A 22,807-nucleotide genomic window follows, 5' to 3' on the forward strand; every position below is an offset into this window, starting at 1 on the left:
AAAGTGGGCATTCAGGAAATATTGGTGCTGGCAAATGAAAGCATTTGTTTAATCTAGAAGTGTGGTTTAATTGACGTTTGAATAATACATTGTTAATATAGGCCTAACTTTCATTAAAATGATCGCAAAATGTATATTAACACAAACAATACCAAGACAAGAGGAATGATCATGCACAATAAAATAATAATCGGCCGGATATAATGCACTTATAATGCAGCAAAGAATAACTGGTTAAATTATGCAAAAAATAAAATAAGAAAAATTAAAAAGAGAGTTTTTTTTACACATTTACTCTAATAACACAAAAAGAGTGAAAATGTGACAATTTTTACATGATATATAACAATAATATTGAATTCTCAAATAGCTCTTTTGTTTTTACATTTTTACAAAACACTACAGTGCTCGTCTGAGCCAAACAGCTCTATTATAGCTACAGTAGATACCCAAACGAGTTTGACCATACAAGTATCCGTAGCGCGTCGTTGACGGTGTGACCACGTGACATATGTGATACTTGTGCTTTCTGTTCTTCTTTCCCAAATGCCACTAAATACGCTGACAAACTCTATAAATCAAAATACAAACTGTCTCGGAATTGCTCGATTCCTGATTGTCGAAGTTTTAGATCCGAACACCAAACTACCGACAGAAATTCATCCGTATTTATAAACTTGGAAGCATATGCAAGTTATCAGCCTCGCTCTTCCACCTGGCCACTTGACAACTGACGTTCACTTGGTTGCGAGCCTAGAGAGGAGGGAAACATAAACAGGGTGAGTTGGGTTTATTACTATAATCCAACGACCTTTTACTGTTGTAGCTACTCTAACTGTGTGTTATAAACAGATCTTAGGTAAGCAAAGGCCTTTAACCAGCCGGTACCTGCTGTCAGTACTTGTATCAGTTACCTGGGCAAGTCTCAGGTGTCGTGCTCTTGTTTGCTTTTCTACAATGGTGTGTTAATAACTAATTCTCTCGTATTGCTTTATTATCCTCACTTACCGATTCGTCAGTTATAGTTAATGGTTAAACTGCTGACAGGATACTTCCTTATCTAAACCGTATTCATTTGCTGTCATTTTGCAGTATTCATGAGTTCAGATAGATCGGGTAACGTTAGTCTGCTACTAGTGTTTGCCCACTGAGATATTTGAGATGGAAAGGAAAAATTCGCAGGAGTGTAAATAGATAATTCCAGAGCTTCCAGAACCTTGTTCTTCACTAAAACAAACAGTGTTGTGGGAAAAAATCAGAATAAGAATAAATATAATATCAGTTTACATGTTGTGCGTCCTTATTTTAGAATTTTTTTAGGCTTTTAGTTGCTTTGGATTGTTTTATTATAATTATTTAAAAAAAGTTTTTTAGCCTTTAGTTACATTAAATTATTTAAATGTTTTTTTTTTAAGCATTTTTTAGTTACAATGGATTATTTTAATTTGAATATGCAATTTAATATAAATAGTTTAACTCTCTGAAATTATTTTAGTCTTTTAGTTACAATGGATTATTTTAATATAAGTTTTGTGCCCACCTCGGAAGTGTGCTGAGGCCCTCGTGTGTATGTGTTATGTGATAATGTTAGGCTTCAGAAACACAATTTTAACTGTGCTGTTGGTTCTCATACTTAGTGATTTTTTCCCCCCCAGATACAAATGAGGTTGAAAGACCCCTTCTCTTTAAAAACCGCAGACATGACCAAGCGGTCTAACAAGCCAAAGAAGCCTCGCGATGAAGACTCGTCCGACGAGGTTGGCGGTAAGGAAAGGTTATGATGTCATTTTTCATGCCAGTGCATTGTTCATTGGTGTACGTTGCAAAATCACAGAGAATCATCCAAAGCATATATCAGACATTAAGGATCTGTCATGCATGTAGTTCCTTAATCATTCCAATTCAGATTGTGGATTTAACAAAGCTTGTATAGAGTTGTAAACTCTTCAGTAAAGATGTATATTCTTGTGTCATCTAGGGTTGACGTGCCAGCATGTGAGCAGGGCTGTGGACCTCAGCTCAGTGAAGAAGGCAGTGACAGGCAGCCTGTGGTCGGTGTGCTCCGATTGTCTTAAGGAGAGGAATGTGCTTGAGGGAGAAGCAGCAGGAGTACATGACATCCTTGTGTGCCTCAAGTGTGGGTTCCAGGTGAGATCTTCTCACTCTGAAACACTAATATATTGTGTCAGTGCGCAGTATCAGGTTGTTTGCGGCATATTAATATTTCACAAATATTAGAAATTAAGATTTTTTAAGGCATTTTGTGAATATGTTGTCTAAAAGTATCCTATGCTCACCAAGACGCAAATACTGCAAAAACTGTGACATTATTATAATTCTAAAGGGGTGGTTGATTATGATTTCACTTTTCTAACTTTAGTTAGTGTGTAATGTTGCTGTTTGAGCATAAACAACATCTGCAAAGTTACAACGCTCAAAGTTCAAAACAAAGGGAGATGTTTTCTTTTAAAGAAATTGCTTTTTAAGGACTACAACAAACGGCTGGTAGGGGCTACAGGACATTCCTCCCGGGTTAGTGACATCACCAACCCTAAAATTGACATAAACCCCGCCCCCAGGAATGCGATTTATAGATTATCATGACAGAATATGCTAATGACTAGAAGATGACTACACATAAGCTACATAAATTCATCAACTAACCATTCAGAAATGTCCTGTTGCATTCTACATGTTGTCACTTCTTCTCGAGTCTCCATCATTGTCTGACTCTGGTTTGTACATAAAAGGCTAAAAGTTTTTGAAATTTTCAAAATTTTCAAAAATTTGAGCAGCAGCTCATTTGCATTTAAAGGGACAGACACAAAACGGTGCGTTTTTGCTCACCCTCAAAAAGTCACAATTTTAACATGCTATATAAAAATATCTGTGGGGTATTTTGAGCTAAAACTTCACATACACACTCTGGGGACATCAAAGACTTATTTTACATCTTGTGAAAAGGGCATTATACCACCCCTTTAAAATATTCCTGTGATGGCAAAGCTGAATTGTCCACAGCCATCCAGTTTTCAGTCACATGATCCTTCAGAAGTCATTCTAATATTCTGATTTGGTTGGTGCTTAAAAATACTTTTTTTTGCAATCAATGTTGATAAAAATTATAATTTTTTTGTGGATTCTTTGATGGATAAAAAGTTCAAAAGAACAGCATTTATTTGAAATAGAATTTTTTTGTAACAATGCAAAAGTCTTTACTGTCACTTTTGATCTCAAGTTTGACCCAAAACTTTTGAACGTTAGTGTTGTGAAAAGAGACTTTTATTAGGGGAAATAAACTTTTATTAGGCCTATGCTTAAAAGGTCATATTATTACCCTGGTCGCACAGCATTTTTGAAAGTGGATTGAGTGACCCTACTGTTTCCTTTGCCTTTTACTCACAGTATTTGAATGGGTCATTTAAGCTGTTCAGCATATTTGGGAGTATGGTAGAGACTTTGTTTGACCTTGACTTGACAGTGGGAAAAAACGTATTGACCAAAACTTGACTAGATCTTAAAATATATGCCAACCTTCAAAACTTGCCAATGTTGCTCTCTCTTCCAGGGCTGTAACCAGGCAGAAACTCAGCATTCCACAAAACATCAGCAAGCTCATCGCTCTGACTCTCACTGTATCACCATCAGCCTCAGTACATGGAAGGCCTGGTAGGAAACGTCAATTGATTATGCTGTATTGCGTGATTATTTTATTATTTATCCATAAACACAAAGGTTTGGTGGCAGTAAGATTTTTTTTTAAAGAAATTATTAAGGATGCATTTAATTTGAATATTTACATTACATTTTTATATATATATATTAAAAAAAACAGTTATTTTGAACTTTCTTTTAATCAAAGAAAGAAGTTATTTGCAAATTTAAATGATTTCTGAAGAATCGTGTGACACTGAAGACTGGAGTAATGGCTGCAGGAATAAATTACAAAACAATGTATTAAAATACAAAACAGTTAATTTCACATTTATTATTTCATTAGTTCATTTATTATTTCACTATTACTGTTTTTACTGTATTTTTGGTCAAATAAATGCAGCTTTCAAAGACGTCTACGCTCTTTTGTATTAGACATAAAATGCATAGTAGATTGTATTTTGACATTAGTTTTGCTCACCTTTAACAGGTGCTTTGAATGTAAGGAAGAGCTCTCCACTCACTGCAATAAGAAAGCCCTGGCTCAGACGCTGGACTTCCTGCAGAAGCACTCAGCAAAGGCCGCCTCAGGTAGTTATTCCACAGAAAAACACGCAGAAGTGTGACTTTATCTTTAATTATAGGAAAACACTTTTTCATCCACTAATAGTGGTGACAGTCATTGTGAAGATTCATCTTTGATAGAAGCTGACTCTTATTTACAGATTAAAACCCCCAAATTGCCTTGTTTTATAGAGTTTTTGGAGCTCAAATAAGAGCTGGGTTTTCTTTCAAATGTTTTTTTTAGAAGCTCCTCATTGTTTCTCTGTACACAGCAATGCCATGTTAGCACAACTGTCATCACTGACTTTTGTCCTGGGATCACTCGTTTTAGTTTTCCAGATACAATGAGGAGACATACACACTTTTTAGGCAACCTGAAAGCACTGTGATATTTCATTGACCAAAAAATCTGCTGCTTTTTGAGTGTCCTCTCCTATATTTATGTAAATTCAGTTTTGTGCATATAGCTTCTTTTTTTTTTTTTTTTTTTTTACAATAAATATGAGGCTTTTCTCACATTAAAGAGTTAAAGTCATTCTAAACCCCATTCTAAATAGAATCATTGGATATGATGTCTCATGTTTCAAACTGCTCATTCTTTATTTCACACTGTACATTCCTAAGCCCTGAGTTAACAATTTTATTTGGATATTTGTGGTGCCAGTAACCATGACTGGATACATACAGCATATAACCAATTTAAATAATGACTAGTCTAATTTATTACATTACAGGACACAGATTTTCAGTTACTGTACGAATCTCAAAATAGGAGGCATATATAATTGTAATATGTTCAATTTCTAATAATTTCTTACTGTACAATTTTAGCACAGCAATGTGGGGTTAACCATGCAAAAGTGGTGCTAACTGCTCCAGAGTAGGGTTTCACAATTACTTTGGCCAGTTATAATCTTATCTAGAATATGTATGATAATATTGATTAATTATTCAATTAAATGTTATGATTATAATTGTAAGAAAAAAGTGCATCTTTTAGCAGTAGGGTACAGTACAGAAACTGCAAAGACTTAGGCTAAAATTGCTTAAAGGCAAATTGCAGTGGCCCTCATTTTAGCATTGATTAGTCTCTTATAGGTGATATATTAAACTTTGTGTCACTTAGCTGTAATTAGCTGATGCTTTCTGTCATAGAGCAGCTCCCTGGCTCCACCTAGAGCTCTAGCAGCAGCGATGCCTTGGACCCATGATAAAGTTGCTCTGCTACACTTTTGTTTTTAATCTGTTGGAGTGATTCATGAACTCACCATCATCACCATTATGCCCTTGAGCAGGAGGCTTAACCCCAGGTTGCTTGAGTTGAACTGTCCTTGTAGTAAGAGTATACACAACTTCCGGGAATGCATAGTGTAGTATTTTAAAACCCGATGCTTATTTATAACCACACAGCACACTAGAAGTCCTCCTCTGAATATTTAGGATTTCGCCATTAGTTCTCCACCCGCTAATCTTGACTTTTCATCAGGGCCATGCACATGTCATGATCATCTGCATCACAAACTTTACTGTATGTACATTTTGATGTCTTCCAATAGGCATTCATTTTTTAATGAATCTATCAAGAACACATGTGGGTAACCTCACAATCAGAAGAAAAACATAATTAATTAGAGAGAAATAAATTACATTTCTATTTCTAAAAAAGAAAATGAAGCTTATTTTTAGTTTCCCCCTCCTTTTTTACATTGTGACATTTTCACAACAATGTGCTTAATTGTCATAAACATAATGTCACAATGTACACTACTGCTCAGAAGTTTGGATTCCGAATATTCTTTTATTTATTTTTTAAGGAAATTAAAATCAGCAAGGATGCATTCAATTGATCAAAAGTGACAGTAAAGTTTACATTTATAATGCTACAAAAGATTTCTATTGCAAATAAATGCTGTATAAATGCTCTAAACTTTCTATTCATCGAATAATACACAAAAATATTAAGCAGCACAAATGTTTTCAACATTGATACAATAAGAAATGTTTCTTGAGAATCAAATCAGCATATTAAAATGATCTCTGAAGGATCGTGTGACACTGAAGACTGGAGCAATGCCTGCTGAAAATTTAGCATGGCCATCAGTGGAATTCATTTCCTTTTAAAATATATTTAAAAATACCAGTTATTTCTTTGTAATAAGATTTGATTACTGATTTTACTGTATTTTTAGTCAAAGAAATGAAGCCTTAGTGAGCATAAGTGACTTGCCAACCAAACTTTTGAACGGTTAAATATGTATGTTGGCTTAATTTTCTTCAGGCAAAATGTGTTTTTTTTTCCTGTTGCCCCCCCCCACACACACACCACATTTTTATTTAGTGAATTTGCAGTAAAAAATAGTGCAAGTGTTCTTGCAAATTTCATGTAATTCATTAATATTGTAAAGCCTGCCTGAAATAATGAGGACCCGCATAACAGAGTATTATCATGTAGTTGTGTCTCTTCATTATTACGAAGAAAAACGTTGTCGTTTTTTTATTATTATTATTATTATTATTTATTCAAGATTCAACTATGTGCCATGAAAGACAGCTTTTTTTCTCTGGTACGTAAGATTAGACGACACCTCCAACCGAGGCACAGTGTCTGTTAAAATGCTCATTTCTCTTTTCAGTGTTGAGCAAAAGCTAGTGTACAATTTCACATAGCAGTGAAATATGCTACCACCTTGTCCTTGCATGATGCTTAACAGTCATTGAATCCATTTCCATCCCTGTCCATGGACTCTGGTGTATCAAAGTTAAGTTCAGTTAAACCCAGCCTAACTGGTCTTCCGCCACTCCAAGGGAAGCCAGGCTCTTGCTAGAGAAGCTGCGCTCCAATTCCGTTACTGTCGCATGGCTGCGCTCATTAATGGCATTAGGCGCTCGAGTGGTGCTCCCCGGTCGGATTCCCTGAAGAACGGCTGCAGCTGTGTGGGGATGGGATCCTGAGCTCTGCTCCTCCCCCTGCCCAGCCACATCTCCCATGATCCCTCTTTGCTCACTCCGAGCTTCTGGGAGAGGGTCTCGTTTTCTTCAGGAGGGGAGCTTGTTTCGTATATAGAGCATCCTCAGCTGTTGAAAGGCGGCGGATGTTGTGAGAGAGTTTTTTTGCTTATGAAATAATAGCTGTATTTATTCCAAACATGTGAACAGAAAACTCAGTTTTGATTATTTCGCAACTAAGTTTGGGAACAAACTTTTATTCTTTCCAGTCCAGACAGACTCGCTTATCTTTGCACCATATAGCCTTGACTTAACTCAAACGTCTTGATGTTCGTCAGATGATCATTTTTTATAATCTCTTTCCAGTCAAGCCTGATAAACTCTCCGAGACAGAAATCTGAAGACAGAAAAGGGAAAACAGTTGCCCACTTGGTGTTTTTTTTTTTTTTTCTGGTGAGGTCCAGAAGGTAGCTGGTGGTGGTCTGTGGATTTGGGCCAGAGTTGGGCCACCTCCTGCCCACATCCTTCTTACCCAGCTCTTTAAATTACCTGTTGCCATTCTTCCATGCTCATTGTTCCAGGCGGGCTGACTAAATAAGAAAGAAACAGGAGGCCATTGTGGCTGTGAAATGGACTGGCGCTGGCATAGAGGAGCTGGTGAAATTGCATTTCTGCAATATTTGAAGGCCAGGGTTTTTTTAGACAGAGCTTGTTGTTGTGTTCGCTTTTTCTCAAAGACCCGTGGCACAAAAGAGCCCCAGCAAGAATTTTCCAGAATCCATAATAGTTTTCCACAACAACAGCAGGGAGAAGAAAGAAAATCTATTAACTGCGCTCTCTCACCAAAAAAGGCCTTCAGCTCAAGTACCAGAGTCTTGGTAGAAAGAGACTTGACCTCAGAGAGCCAGGCTTGCGCTTGAAACACAGCTGGGAAGGCATTGTTTGAGGAAATTAAAATGTTTTTGCTTCAATAGGCATCACAAGCTGGCACATGCAGCAGTTGAATCTTTATTTTCTCGTATTGATTTTCAATCTCATTTCATATTTCATGGTGAGGGTGAGAGTTCAAACTTATTTTGCTTTACATTTCAGGTTTTTATTCATTTATTTTTTTTAAACATGTTGTAAACAATTGCATGATAATCCTGAGTGAGTTGATACTGATATAATATTAAAATTAACACAGAGAACTTGGAGTGCTCGGGGTACCTCAGCACTTGGAAAGTAGCATTTTGAAGTAGGATGCACAATATATCAGTACCATATTGGTTATTGGCAGTTTTTTTTTTAATTATCTGTGTCATTTTTAATTGTGCATACTTTTTTCCTGTATTTTAGATTACTTTTGCAGTGCTGTAAACAATTATTTTTAAACACTAGTAATATAATAACACTGTTAAATTTTAGCCTTAACTAATCCCTGACTAACTGAATATCCATTTTTCATACTGTACATTCCAATTATGTTATGCCCAAATTAGCTTATCATTCATCTATTTTCAAATGTAAAAATTTTGTTTGTAGTTTTATTTTTCATTTATTTGGACAAAATAGTATAGAATTTTTATGTTGTCGATCATAGCATATTAAATAATTATCAGCTTATTGGTATTAGCCAAAACTTTTAACACCAGTGCAAATCTTCCAAATCTACTAAATGCCTCCTAAATCGAGTGATGCAGGGATGACGTCAGAACTCCGAAGACTAATTTGCCAGTGGTTCCTTCGAGATTTTCCTTTGGGGTTGTATAATGGGGTTTTTCAATTTATGAGTAAAAGAAAGCGTGTGGTAAACAAAACTTGACGATACTTTGACGGTTTGTTCTACAACGTAAATTACACACACCCATACCAAAAATTATTATTATTATATATATATATTTTTTTTTAAAGGTATGTTTCTAATACGTCACTACATAAGACAGTTTGGGTGTTAGTGTGTGCAGTTTTAGAAGAGCATTTATGTTTTAGAAAATAACGTTAAAATTATGTTAACCACAGGCTTTATTTTACTCATGAATTGAAAAACATTGACTGTATTTTCGAATCTCAAATTAGCCTATATTTGATATACACTTGGATGGTTTTTAAACCTTGTTTTACATTTAATCTATTGATGTTGAGGATTTTACAGCTAGGTCTTGTTGATTATCGAGGATGGTTAGCCTCGGGTGGGAGAATGCTTTTCTATTTAGGTCGATCCAGGGCCAACGCGAACAGCACGTTGTGTGTGTGTGTGTGTGTGTGTGTGTGTGTGTGTGTGTGTGTGTGTGTGTGTGTGTGTGTGTGTGTGTGCATGAAGGAATCAAGACGTTGGATACCCTTGGCCTCAGATGGCAATGAAGCACGGTTTTCATGCCCCATGGCCACAACAAATTAACAAATTAGTAAGACATTTGGTGTTGCTCGGCCTTCCTCATGACTGCTTGCTGTCTTCAGCCTGAGGAGAGTTGTCCTTCACTTTGTGAGAAACAAGGGAATATTTGAATGAATAGTGTACATGTTCAATGCATTAATTTCTATAAATCTGTGCTTGACTCTTCTCTGAAAGTGCTTTGCTGTGATGTTTTTCATGCTTTATAACCTTTTGGAGTCATGTATACGAAAACCAGATATAAAAAATAAATTCTCTCAGTATGATGGTGTTTAGGACCAAGTGTAAATGGTTCACCTGAAATGAAAATGTCATTCCATCCTCTTGTCATTACAAACCTGTATGACTATCTTTTATGCATGAAACACACAAAAAATGAATATTTAGCAGAATGTCTTACCATATAGACCTTATGTAGCCCCGCCCCTTTTCACCGCTGCGCTCGTTGTCTTTTGACTTCCGGTCTGTATTTTCACAGCGATTTGCGTTTATTAATGAACAGCTCATTTTAAAATCTTCCCTGTCGACTGACATTTGTTAAGTCATGTGCTTTAAACATTACAGTCCTCATGATAACTTTCGTTAACTTTACATTAAGTAAATCCACTTCAAAAGCTAGTTACTCCTGGACAGTAATGCCATAGAAATTATACAGAGCAACCGCAAAAACGGAAGTTAAAAGACAATATTCTAAAGATGGCGGCGCCCTCGTTTCTCTGGAGCATAAGGTCTATAGGTTATAGGACGATATAAGAGACTTTTTTTATTATTATTCATTTTGAGTGATATTGGTTATTTAATTTGCCATGTTCATTTCCCATATTTTTCCCACATTACTATCTAACACTGAATTTTTAAAACTAGTTTAATAGCATTGTTCAATATAATCTTCAGGAAATCTCTAAATAAATATAAATGTTTTATTATGCACAACATAATGTTGTAATGCCTAAATTCACTTGATGATTGAGTTTACTTTTTTTTTGTTGACTTCTATCAGTTATGGGCCAGAATGCAGTGTTGTTATTGTTAAAGCTGCATTCCGTATTTTTTTGGGGTTAAAAATTATCCAAAATAAATTTTTGAGCAAGTACATAACCAGCCAGTGTTTAAAACTATCTGCTTGCCTTAGCTCGATTCAAAATGGTAAGCTTGTAATAATGTTTGTAATTCCAGTGGTACTGGTGGATTTCCGCTGTAAATTCAAGCATGTCTTTGCGTCATTACGTCACATCTGTACACATAAAGAAGGTGTCTCTGCTAGTAGGCTATATTTCTTGTGAGGATGTTGGAGGTGGAGATTTATAGCCTTTTCTCACAGCACTTGATATAATTAAACTTATAAATTTGATGGTGGATCCAGAAAGGTTCAAACGACAATCACCAGTGACAACTGGGAGATTCACCTGTTATATGTTGGTCATACTTCCAAAAAGTAGAATCTGTGATTCCGAAAGACAGTATCCACACCGGCGCAGTGACTGACAGCCACATTCAAAACATTAGATTCATCCGCGCTGTGCCTCGGCAAAAGTTTTTACTCTCAAAAACATTACAAAACCTTAATGTTTCCAAACTTTTGACCGGTCCTGTATAATATATGAAAAGTGATTTATTTTTTTTTTTATGTTACCTAGTTTGTTGAATATGTATGGAAATGACTAAACCTGAAATAAAGAATTAAAGCTAAATAGAAATATTTAAAAAAAAAAGCTAATAAAAATGACAAAAGCACACTGAAGTACTAAAACTTGAAATTAAACCGTAAACTGAAAATCTAAACATAAAAGCTGATTCAAAATATTAATGAATACAATAATCGCATATAAATAATGATAAAATGTTAATATTGATGCCTGCTTTTTTTAAACTGTGTTCTATACAACCTTTTTTATATACAGTGAATGTGGATGGGGACCAGGTACCACTGTGGACACTGTTCGCTTTCACTGTATAGAATAGAACAGCTTAGACATTCTGCTAAATACCTTTTTTGTGAGGGCGAGTAATTAGGGTTTCACAGCTCTTGTTTTGTCTCAAAGGTCTTAGGGAAGATCTTCTTTTAATGCATTTATCAGGAAACCGCATACAGTTCACTTTGGCGCTTGTGCATTTTGGAGAGAACTGAGTGGGGAGTGGATTGCTGATCGTTTAGGCTGCCCTGGGGACATGCTCCACAGTGTCACTCCTGCCCATATTCGGTGGCTGAGCAAGGAGAGCCAGGTGGTGGTGCCGAGTTCAGGACAGTCAAGCGTGGCCGTGGTGCATGCTGACATTTGCCTTCGCTAACTGCTGCAGGGAGAGGAAAAATCTGTTTTTCCATATGCTTGTTCAGGGCACTGTCCTCCCCCCCCAGTCCCCTCTATGTATCTCCTTCGCTGCCACGCTGGCAGATGGCTCTCTGAACATTGTTTACCTTGATCAGCGGGCCCAGATGTGATGCAACTCCATAGACATTCCCACATTGCACCATTTATTCTCCTGGTGCACTAAAAAAATGGGACCGACAAAATGCAAAAAGTAACTTTTTTTGACATCACTCTCGCTCGTTCTCCTGTTTGCACATTGTATGAGCTGTGCGTCCCCGTAGTCTACACTTGTTTGCACCACAGTGTTCATGGACATATGGGCTCCCTCTCGAAACTTCCAGATGTTTTCGTGTAGCACTCCAGATGCTTTTGGCCCCACTTAGGAATAGCAGCACTCCAGTCTATTGTTTTGATGCCTGATTAACCCCTGTGAGAAAATCATGGGGGCACAGAAGCTGCCCACTTCAGATTTTAATGGATTTTTCCTGAACAGGGCTTTATACTGGGGCAGTTTGTACAATAAGTGTGTGTGGATCTGCATAACATTTGGGGCAGCTCTGGAGAGCATTATTGCACAAAGGAAAACCAATTTACTACCTGAATTGGAGAACATTGGTTGTCCTTGGACTTTCCCACAGATGTGGCAGTGTGACAATATGGATTGGACGGGGGACTAAATAAGATGAACCTGTGGATACAGCAGTGTTAGCTGAACCTTAAAGAAAACACAAGACATTAGGTTGCACTCCTGTTGTCAGAAATTATCTTTTCCACCCCATCATATGCTTGACCAAATTTGAAGGGTTAAGAGCATATATTGCAGCCTTAAGCAGTTTTTAAATATCTATGTTTCAGACCCCTGGTATTGTCCAAGCAGAGATTCGTCAAGGACAGGTCTTGAGTCTCGCCAGACATGCAAACATCTCATCATCTACACAGCCATTCAACAGTCTTTTTCTTATAATATTCTTAATTCTCTTGGGTGTACGAGAATGCAAAGGAACATTTTTATAAGTGCTTTGGTTTTGTGTAGTTTGTCCAAAAGATGAACTCCAATACATCATATTCAATGTTGTTCACAGTGTGTCAGTGGGTGTATTTTTCTAACAGGAGGTAGAGTTGAAGAGGTAGGGGGAAATCAATACACACTAAGGCATGTAAACATCATACCTACTTAAACTGCCAATTTTATCAAATCTTCTTAACAGAAATCATTCATGCAAAAATAAACCAATTGGGACACAAGAGTAAGGCATATTATTCCACTTGAGGGAAGAACAAGCTATAGATATGTACAAAACCTGCACTCATCTATATGATATGAATTACTTCAGGTTATTTTGAAGTTATTTGGGGCACATTACATGAATATGATGCACTTGTGTCTCATTACATTTTTTACAGCATTAGATGTAAAAAGAAAGAAAATAATATATGGCAAATATAATTTGATCAATAACTACAAAACAACACTTGGTCCCAAACTAGCGATAGTTCAATTTGGTCTGAATTTCCAATCTGTTACTTGAAACCCTGGTACCCATTTCGCCATATTTTTAATTCCTATTTTTTTTTATTGGGAAAATAGAATTTAAATATTTAGTTTAAATATTAGATTAGTTTAAGTATATATATATATATATATATATACTGTATATAAATAAATATATATATATATATATATATATATATATATATATATATATATATATATATATATATATATATATATATATAATAGGACTTCTGAAATGCAAATATAATATTGAGCTGGTCATAAAATAAGTACTTTTATTTTCCTTAATTGGCTGTGCTCTTGCTTTTGCATAAATAATAGTTCAAAAGAGTGTAAATAGTATTTAGTTGTGGCAAGCAGCACCATGCTGACTTTCACTTTCATTCTCAGTGCCTTGGGTGCTTGCAGTTGTTCATTAATGCTTAATTTGACAGAACACTTGTGTTCTCCTTCACAAATGGTGCCAATGACAATAAAAAATAAAAAATATGGGTCCTGAGCTGTTCATGAATTGGACCTTTTGTTATGGCTTGTCCAATGCCTTGTTGCAAAAGGCCACCAACCAGATTGTCAACGATCCACCAAATCAAAACATAAATAAGTGGTGGCGGACAAATAAACTGCATTTTTCCTACACGTAAATTAGTTGTATTTTTAATACAAACATTGCCTGAAAATTTCTGTTGTGTATATGTAGTCCACTCTGTACAACCCACTGAGTTGCAACTGTTTTGTTTTTTGCCCAGTGGAAAATGCAGATAATTGGTCAATGCATCAATGCTAGGTAATCTTTGATTTTTATCTCATAAAATTATGAGATAAAATCTTATCTCATAAAGGCTAAATTGAGGGGTGTACTTCATAATGTTCATTATTGAAAAGGTCCATCTTGCAGATTTCTTCCTTACCCCCATGCAAAGATCCATGATAACTAGCTTTAAGCTAACAAATAAAAAAGTTAAATGGATGTAGTTGTCTCATTTTCAGTCATGAATACATACCATGTATTTTGCATGTCATTGGGTACAGGATATCCACTATTTATTTATTCACCAGACTCACAAAATTGAGACGACTTTTAAATGACATTGATATTATTTTGTTTTAGTATTTAAATAGACTTTATGCAATATATATTTATTAGATGATCAAAGATGGTACACAATGCAGAACAAAAAATACTGAATAAATATTAAGTTGTTGCTCAATAATTGAATAATTTTGTATGACCTTGTCATTGAATTGTGTATAGTATATAGTATTCTGTGTCATTTGAATTTAATAGGTCTCAATATTTTTTCCACTATAACTTTTTAGATGTTTTTTGTTGTCGTTGAATAAATGTTTGCTCAAAGAAGTAGCCATTGTTAGAAGTTATTGATAAAATAAATCGCATCATTTTATGTTTCCTTATTGTTGAAAGCCATAGGCACCATCAGCCTCTCTTCTGAGGGACTGAGAGTTATTTACAGGACCGACTGCTCGCTCTGAATTATCATGCAGGTTGCCTTCATGCCTCCTGAGTGTTTAGGGCAGTGCACCCGTCATTTCTCTGGAGTTTAGCTGTTTTTGTGTAGAAAAACTCTCTCTTTCTCTCTCTGCGGGCCTTGTGTTTAGCCGCCTGGGCCAAGAAGCTCCCGCAGAGTCGTGGCAGTAGCGGGGAGCAGCTGTGCTTGTTCCCTGCTCCCTAACCAGCGTACTTTTATCCAGCTGTCATCTGCAGCCTCTCCCAGCTGCTACCCAGAATGTTAACCCATTTCTGCGGCAGAAAATCAAGTGCACACTGAGACCAGGCCCAGTCCAGGTCTGCGTTTCTCAGAAGCATTGTGAGCCAAGTTGATCGTAATGACCAATGGTGCCAGTGGTTCTGCGATCTACGTAGGCTTGCAATGCTTTTGAGAAACGTAACCCGATCTTCATATAACAGAAGATCTGTTTTCATTTCTCTCAAATAAATTGACTTAAAGTTTAAGTCGAGTTTTCTGCCTTTCTCCATTCTTGGTTGTAGATAGCCTACTTTACTATTTAGTGTGTTGACTAGAGATCTGTCAACTTGATTTCTGTCCTGTCTTTTAGCAACAACCTCAAAAATTATCAAGCTCAGAGAGGAATCCGCTGAGTATGTGGACACTCAGAGAGGGAAGAGTCCAGTGAATAGCACACTTATCCCGGTCAAGGGCATCAACAACCTGGGCAACACCTGCTTCTTCAATGCTGTGATGCAGGTAAAGTCTTGTCTGAGAACTCGCATTACTCACTTTACTTTTACTTTTACTTTTAACTTTTGTTTGTGTCAGTTTTGTGTGTCAGTTTTTCCAAAGGATACCAAAATAATTATTAATTACCACAAATATTAAATGAATATATCTTAAATATTTGTCAAGTTTGTAGTTTTATTGTTCATTAATAATATTGATAATTCAATTAGTAAAATTCTGTTCTGCTGCTTTGATAATATTAAAAGTTATCTTATATTGTCTTCAGTGTCATTCTAAAATGCTGATTTGGAGCTCAAGATACATTTCTTATTATTATATTAATGTTGAAAACAGTGATGTTCCTTAATGCTTTTGTGAATGACTTTTGATCAATTGAATGCATACCTGCTATTATTTTGTTTAATTTTTTTTTACTGAGCTCAGAATTTTGATTGGTGTGTATATAAATATATATATATATGAAGACTTCATATGCAAAAACCTCTTAAGTCTGTCTGACATTTTTCTATTATGAGCATTTTTTTTTTTATCAGGCTCCCATGTTTAGGTTTAATGGCAATGAATAGGTTATTAGTCAGTTTTTGAAATGCCTTCTTTTCAAAAATGTCACATTAGTCAATTCATTGGTATATTGCTGCAAAACCGGCTAAGTCCATGTGTGAATTATTTATTTATTTATTTATAAATATAGTCTCAAAAATATAGTCAAAAAAATAATTCAGACAGCATAACCATAATGACAGCACACTTTGTTGGATAACAACAACCAACAGAAGACAAATAGAAGACTTGATACAATAACTGTACGTTCACACCGCCGCCAGCGAATTTTGCCGCTCTCGCCGCCCTGCCAACGACGCCGGAGAAAGATTCGGGGACGCTCTGATGCTCTGACATAGATCGAAGGCGTGATCTTTTTAAACCAATGTTTACAGGATTGCGTTCTCTGGATAACTAAATAACTATAAAAAGTGTACTGTTAAGTAAGTTGTGCATTAAGAAGTGCATTAAGTCAGTAAACATTAAACTGATGTTAGTCAAATCTTAACAATCCATTGTCATAAAATGTACATTTCTTGTATAAACTGTTTAAATTTCTAAACATCTTTAGTTCAATCAAAACATCAAAAATCTCTTTAAACAGGATAAATACTTGCAGTTCGATAATTCAAAGCCAGCTCATACGCACGCCATCATTCATCTTGAAATTGTGATTCGATTCGCATCTTCTGATTCTGGTTCTTAGAGGCTTTTGCTGGCAAAAGGAAGTAGCTTTTAGAGGTTTCTGCCAACGAAGCAGTATATCTGAATGGGCTGAGGCTGGGATTTTGCAGGTTTGAAGCAAAAGTCTTTGATGAGTGTATGCTATGTGCGTAGAGCATTCGCTCCATATCATTAATCTTGTTTTTGATGGAGGTGGCGTTTAGCGGCTTTTGCATCTGAAGTCTACACACACACACACACACACACACACACACACACACACACACACACACACATATATATATACAGTGGTGGAAAGAGTACTAACAAATTGTACTTAAGTAAAAGTATTGCTACTTAAGTAATAATTTACTTGAGTACAAGTAGAAGTACTGAAAAATAATATGACTCAAGTAAGAGTAAATAAGTATATTGCTTAAAAACTACTCAAGTAACTACGTTACAAAGTACTTTGGTATTATTTTTCTATTTTTACCCAAAATGGGAAGATGATGGCGATATGGAGCGCTAAACACTCTCATGTCATCTGTTTAATTCATACTGATTCATGCCTCACGCAGAAAGTCCACAAGTGAGATTCATAGAAGTATTAGACTTATGACATTTCAGGAAATGCCTTATATGGATATAATAACATGCAAATATTGACATTTTGACTGATGAAGTCATGATGACTGATGACTACATGAAGACAAACAGATGATAGCAATAATATATCTGTGGTTATCAAGCTATCTCAGGTATTTTCATAAGAATGATAGATGTCTTTAAAGGGATAGTTCACCCAAAAAGGAAAATTAGCCCATGATTTATTCACCCTCAAGCCATCCTAGGTGTAAATTACATTCTTCTTTCAGACGAATACAATCAGAGTTATATTACAAAATGTCCTGGCTCTTCCAAGCTTTATAATGGCAGTGAATGGCTGGAGAAAATTTTAAGCCCAAAAAAGTGCATCCATCCATGATAAAAGTGCTCCATTTTTACTCCAGGGGGTTAATAAAGGCCTTCTGGAAGCTCAGAGGAAAGAGCTAAACAAAACCCTGGTCGCGAATTAGCAATTTTGAAGAGAAATGTCGGAGGATTTAGAAGAGGAGCTTCAGTTTGCTGCATAGCCCTATTTGTTTAAACTGCGAGAGGCGTCTAAGCTTACGATATTCCTACACCCTACGTCATACATGCGCCACGGGTTATTCTTGTGGCGCAAGTCGAATTGCGAAGTATGTGTATGGTCGTCTGGCGGAAGCTAGTTATTTTAGATAATAAAGTTATAAATATGGGTAGCCTATTTTTCTTACAAAAACCCATGGCTTCGCTTCAGAAGGGCTTTATTAACCCACTGGAGCCGTGTGGAGTATTTTTTTTTTCTTCAAATTTGTTCCAGCCATTCACTCCCATTATAAAGCTTGGAAGAGCCAGGACATTTTTTGTTATAACTCTGATTGTATTCGTCTGAAAGAAGAATGTCATATACACCTAGAAGGATTTGAGGGTGAGTAAATCATTGGCTAATTTTCATTTTTGGGTGAACTAACCCTTTAATGCAATGCTAATCAACTTAGCTTGTAGAATATAGTAAATAATATATTCTCACTCTGTGTTAAGAAGCAACATGAAACCACCAAAGTAATTTCAAACACGACTGACGTATTGTGATTTGGGAGCAAAACATGATATTAAACTCATAAATTGTAGTGTTTGACAGTATGCTAAGCAAACATATTAGCTTTCCCTGTTGTCAAGAGCGATTTGTTTTATTACTAATTTTGAAAAGTAAGTCCAGGTAAGATTCATTGAATGTTTTCATTTGAATCATTTCATAATTGAAAGCAAAGAAGGTTAAGTGAGAGGTCTAATAAAAAAAGAGAGATTTACATGAATAAAAAAAGTGCCAGTGAAAAAAAAAAGAAAAAAAAGTGGGGTATGGTTAACGTTAAATTAAATTATCTCTTTTTTTTTTTTTTTATTCTGCCGAAAATGTGAGGGGAGCCCACTGTTGCTATAGTAAAGAACTATCCTTTTACATGCATCTGATTGACAGATAAATCGAGTTGAGGTTTTTTTCAGCTTTGTACAAAGTTTGCTTTGTACATTTAGTTTAACTGTATTGTTAAAGAGGGTAAGCTTTACCATTTAACTGTGTGCATGTATTTTAGACACTTACATTGTTCTTGCTCTGTCCATGCAATAACTGCGTCTATGTTATGAGCCGAGTTTTTTATTTACTTCAACTGCTCAGTGTTCTGGTATTATCAATGGGATGACCCATTTCAGGATTTGCCATAATTAAAATTTAAAATCAGAATATGAGCATAGCTCACTTACATTCACTGAAATATTGAAACCTTAGCGATACTGATTCAAAACACGAGCACCAGTGATTGAAAGTCAAAGCGCGGTTTGAACGCCCCGCCCCCCAGTCGAACTGGAAGTTTTGATTGGTTTTGCACCCAAGTCAGACCTGACAGTTATTGGCTGAAGCGCTTCAGATCTGTCTGTTATTGGCTGATGCGCAGGGCTCCACCGCAGTAGTTTGAAAAGTGTCTGCCCTGTTGTCCGTCCTCGGCACCTTTGTCAAAGTACTTTGTACTTTTGGTGAAAAATAAATGTAGCGAAGTTGAATACTTTATTTTTATTCAACTCAAGTAAAAGTAAAAGTACCACAATTTAATTATACTCAACGAAGTAGAAAAAATCGAAAAATCTACTCAAGTACTGTAACGAAAGTATTTGTAATTAGTTACTTTCCACCTCTGTATATATATAAGCGGAGAGTGTGATAACTAACTATTGTTTGTTTTGGTTTAGAATCTCTCCCAGACTCACATGCTGAATGACTTAATTCAAGACGTCAAGGAAAAAGGCCATAAGATGAAGATCTGCCCCTCTGCTGAGACTAACTTGGTATGTTCCAACTAAACTGAACTGGACTAGAACAGTCTCTCTCATAATCTCATTTATGTTAGTTTTTAAATATACAGAAAACCTCACTGTTTGTATGTTAGATGTGATATCATTACTATGCTTTCTTGTAGGGGCCACTAACTGTGACATTGCCCAGCCCGGAACCCCTCACCTCAGCCATGTTTCTGTTCCTCCAAAGTATGAAGGAGCCTGGGAAAGGGCCTGTCTCACCCAAGATCCTTTTCAACCAGCTTTGTCAGAAGTATGTCTACACTGCCGCCATTTGTAAATATGTACTATGAAAGTCTCAAAAAGCTGTGTGGGATAGTGGATCTAATTGTGGCTAATTGATTGTCACTGTGTGCCACGCAGTTTCAAGCCTGTTTTGAGCTTAAATGGTTGGTTAGTTCCCTGCTCTCAGGGGTTGATTTTTATGCCGTGTACTGGCTAAACGGTTCACTGGCTGTTGTTTAAACGTTGTTTGAACGTGCTGAATGGTTGGGTGGCTCAGACAGGAGCCTGCCAGGCAGTTGGGTGTCTCTCTGGTGCTTCTGTGATATTAACTCAGGTACTGTGCCTTTATCAGACCTGTGGGTTTGCATATGTGTACATGTGTGTCCTGCTCACCTGGCATCATCTCAGCCTTGAGCACACCAATTCGTTTGAGCATATACACATCACATCACATCACATCAGCCATTACGAATGCATAAAACACGTACAATGCTGTGAAAAAGTAAGTATATCCCATGAAAAAAATCTATTTTTTCTTTAACATATAGACATTGGCATTTTGCTAATGTTAATAAATAAAAAGCAATATAATTTGCAAGTTCTACTTGGATTGTACATTTTGTAATGTTCTCAGAAAGGACATTTGTTGAAATTGATTCTTTTCCAAGCTATTGAAAATTTCACAGCACTTAAAATAAATGGATTTAAAAATAAAGGTTTCAGAACAATCTGTTCTGTCTGGGCCATCTCAAGAGCTGAGCACAAGATGCTTCAGGACGTCTCAAAGAACTCAAAATTCCCAATTATGTTGAAAAAGTACAAAACTTTCCTGGGGTGTACTTATTTTTTCACATACACTACCATTTAAAAATTGAGGTTCTGTAAGTTTTTCTTTAAATGTTTTTGAAATCTATCTTGCCAAGGCTGTGTTTATTTGATCAAAAATACAATAAAAACTAATCATTTACTGCAACAAAGTTTGTTTCCAGAAGAAAATAGCGTCACAGTCCAGCTTAAGTAAGTTCAGTGATGTTTCATTTTGTTGTAAAAAAGTTATTAATTTAGTTCAATCATATGTATAGCCGCTCTGGAGAAAACCGTGATGACATCGTCCAGCTCAGTTCAGTTCTCATATAATGGTGTCAATGCAGGCAGATCAATATTATTGTTGAATATTAAATTAAATGTTAAATTTAATGTCCCCAACTAAGCAAGCCGAAAGCCAATGGCAACAAAGGTGAAAAAAGGCGACAGTGGCAAGGAACCAAAACTCCATCAGGTCACTTTTGATCAATTTAATCTGTTTAAAATCCTTGCTAAATAAAATAATTAATTGCTTTCTGAACCCAAACTTTAGAACAGTAGTGTATGTAAAATCGTGTTCCGATTTTTACATATTTATGTTTTGCAGGTACAGCTAACATTTTTCAACAACAGTACATATGGTTTCTGCAGATGTGATTTATTTCAAAGGCTCAAATATTGACCATTTATCCACACTTTTTCGGGGTTGAGACTGATCATTTTTGCAAAATTGTCACCCTCTCTAGTCACACAAGTCTGGTGTCTAACATGAGAAACATCTCTCTGCCTCACATACACCTTTAATTTCGCTCTCTGCACAGCAGACCCACATTCACACACTTTCAGCACTACAGAGCAGCAGCTCGTAGGGTCAAGTGAAGGCCTTCTGTGCTGCACAGTTTATGTGTGTGTGCGCTTGTGCGTTCCAACATGTCCTTGACAGGAAATATCCTGTTTGTTTAATGCGTTTGTTGACTGGCAAACTGTGGGTCACAGCTGCTGGTCTAATGGAGTACTTGAACTACTGCGCCATCTTGAACACCATCTTGTACATTTGCGATGTTGGGAGAATGTGGCAGAATGGCATCTTTTGAGACATCGTGCTTTAAAGGACAGTATTTTTGAAGGTGGGATGAACACCAACCATTAAATGGGTGAAGAACAAGTAGTGTGTGTGTGTCAGTTTGTGTTTGTTACACAGCTGAGTGCTGTTGGCATGGTTGGTCGAGGGCCAGGTCACACTGCCAGCTGGACAGATAAGCAGCACCAGCGCCAACAGCGGTCCAAAGAGCAGTGAGCAGCCTTCCCTGCTCACCACACACTGCTCCTGGTGCTACTGAGGGTCCCAGCCTGAAACATGGCCTTATCTTATGTTTTCTGTAACTATATTTGAATTTTGTATCGTAATCAGCTCTCAAACCCTTTGCATATTTCATGTTGAGGTGGAATGGTACTTATTTTATGTCTGTTAGCACAGAGATTCAAGCATGTACCGGTTTGAAATACAGCACTTTTAATGATGTTCTGGGTGTGGGTGGTGGAATAATAGACTCGATTTTTTTTTAAATCTTCATGTCTTAAATTCTCTCCATTGTTACTAATTTTATGGGGTTCAAAACTGAGCCGGTTACAGGTTGCTTTCTCAAACGGTTTCACCTTTATTAGCATTAGATTTGCTTTATTTCAAAAGAGCTAGAAAATCAGATTGTGTTTTTAATTTATTCCTGTTGTTTGTTATATTTGTAGATGATCTGCGACATAATTCGTGTTCCTTACATTTAGTTCTTGTCTATATGTTTTTATTACAAAATAAACCCAGAGAGGTTGATGATCAGGTTATTGTCAGTTTATTGGCTGTTTACCAAATCATTAAGGCTGGTTGGGGGCTTCTGTAAGAGTCAAAGTGGGCCTCAAGATGTCTTAAAATGATTTAAAATAAGCTAAAACTAGCTATTTCTCATTTTAGTTCATACTCTCAACAACTGTTTTATTTTTTTCTTTGAAAAAACAGGGTTCCAATGTTCTTGGAAAACCTGAATTTATGAAGTCAATTTTATGT

The 22,807-nt window shown here is 36.3% G+C and overlaps 1 protein-coding gene across 1 annotated transcript in view; it reads left to right on the forward strand.

Moving 5' to 3' along the window:
* The first annotated feature begins 487 nt into the window (after positions 1-487).
* usp45 (ubiquitin specific peptidase 45) overlaps positions 488-22,807 on the forward strand; it is a 34,314-nt gene continuing 11,994 nt past the window's right edge. Inside the window, exons 1-8 of the mRNA XM_084088404.1 lie at positions 488-779; positions 1,656-1,764; positions 1,979-2,148; positions 3,569-3,669; positions 4,145-4,245; positions 15,440-15,588; positions 19,615-19,710; positions 19,842-19,972. Coding sequence (XP_083944530.1) covers positions 1,662-1,764; positions 1,979-2,148; positions 3,569-3,669; positions 4,145-4,245; positions 15,440-15,588; positions 19,615-19,710; positions 19,842-19,972 — 851 coding nt within the window. The 5' untranslated portion in view covers positions 488-779; positions 1,656-1,661. The remainder of the gene's footprint in view (positions 780-1,655; positions 1,765-1,978; positions 2,149-3,568; positions 3,670-4,144; positions 4,246-15,439; positions 15,589-19,614; positions 19,711-19,841; positions 19,973-22,807) is intronic.

This window comes from Abramis brama (genome assembly GCF_963993115.1).
Source record: "Abramis brama genome assembly, chromosome: 17".
NCBI lineage: Eukaryota > Metazoa > Chordata > Actinopteri > Cypriniformes > Leuciscidae > Abramis > Abramis brama.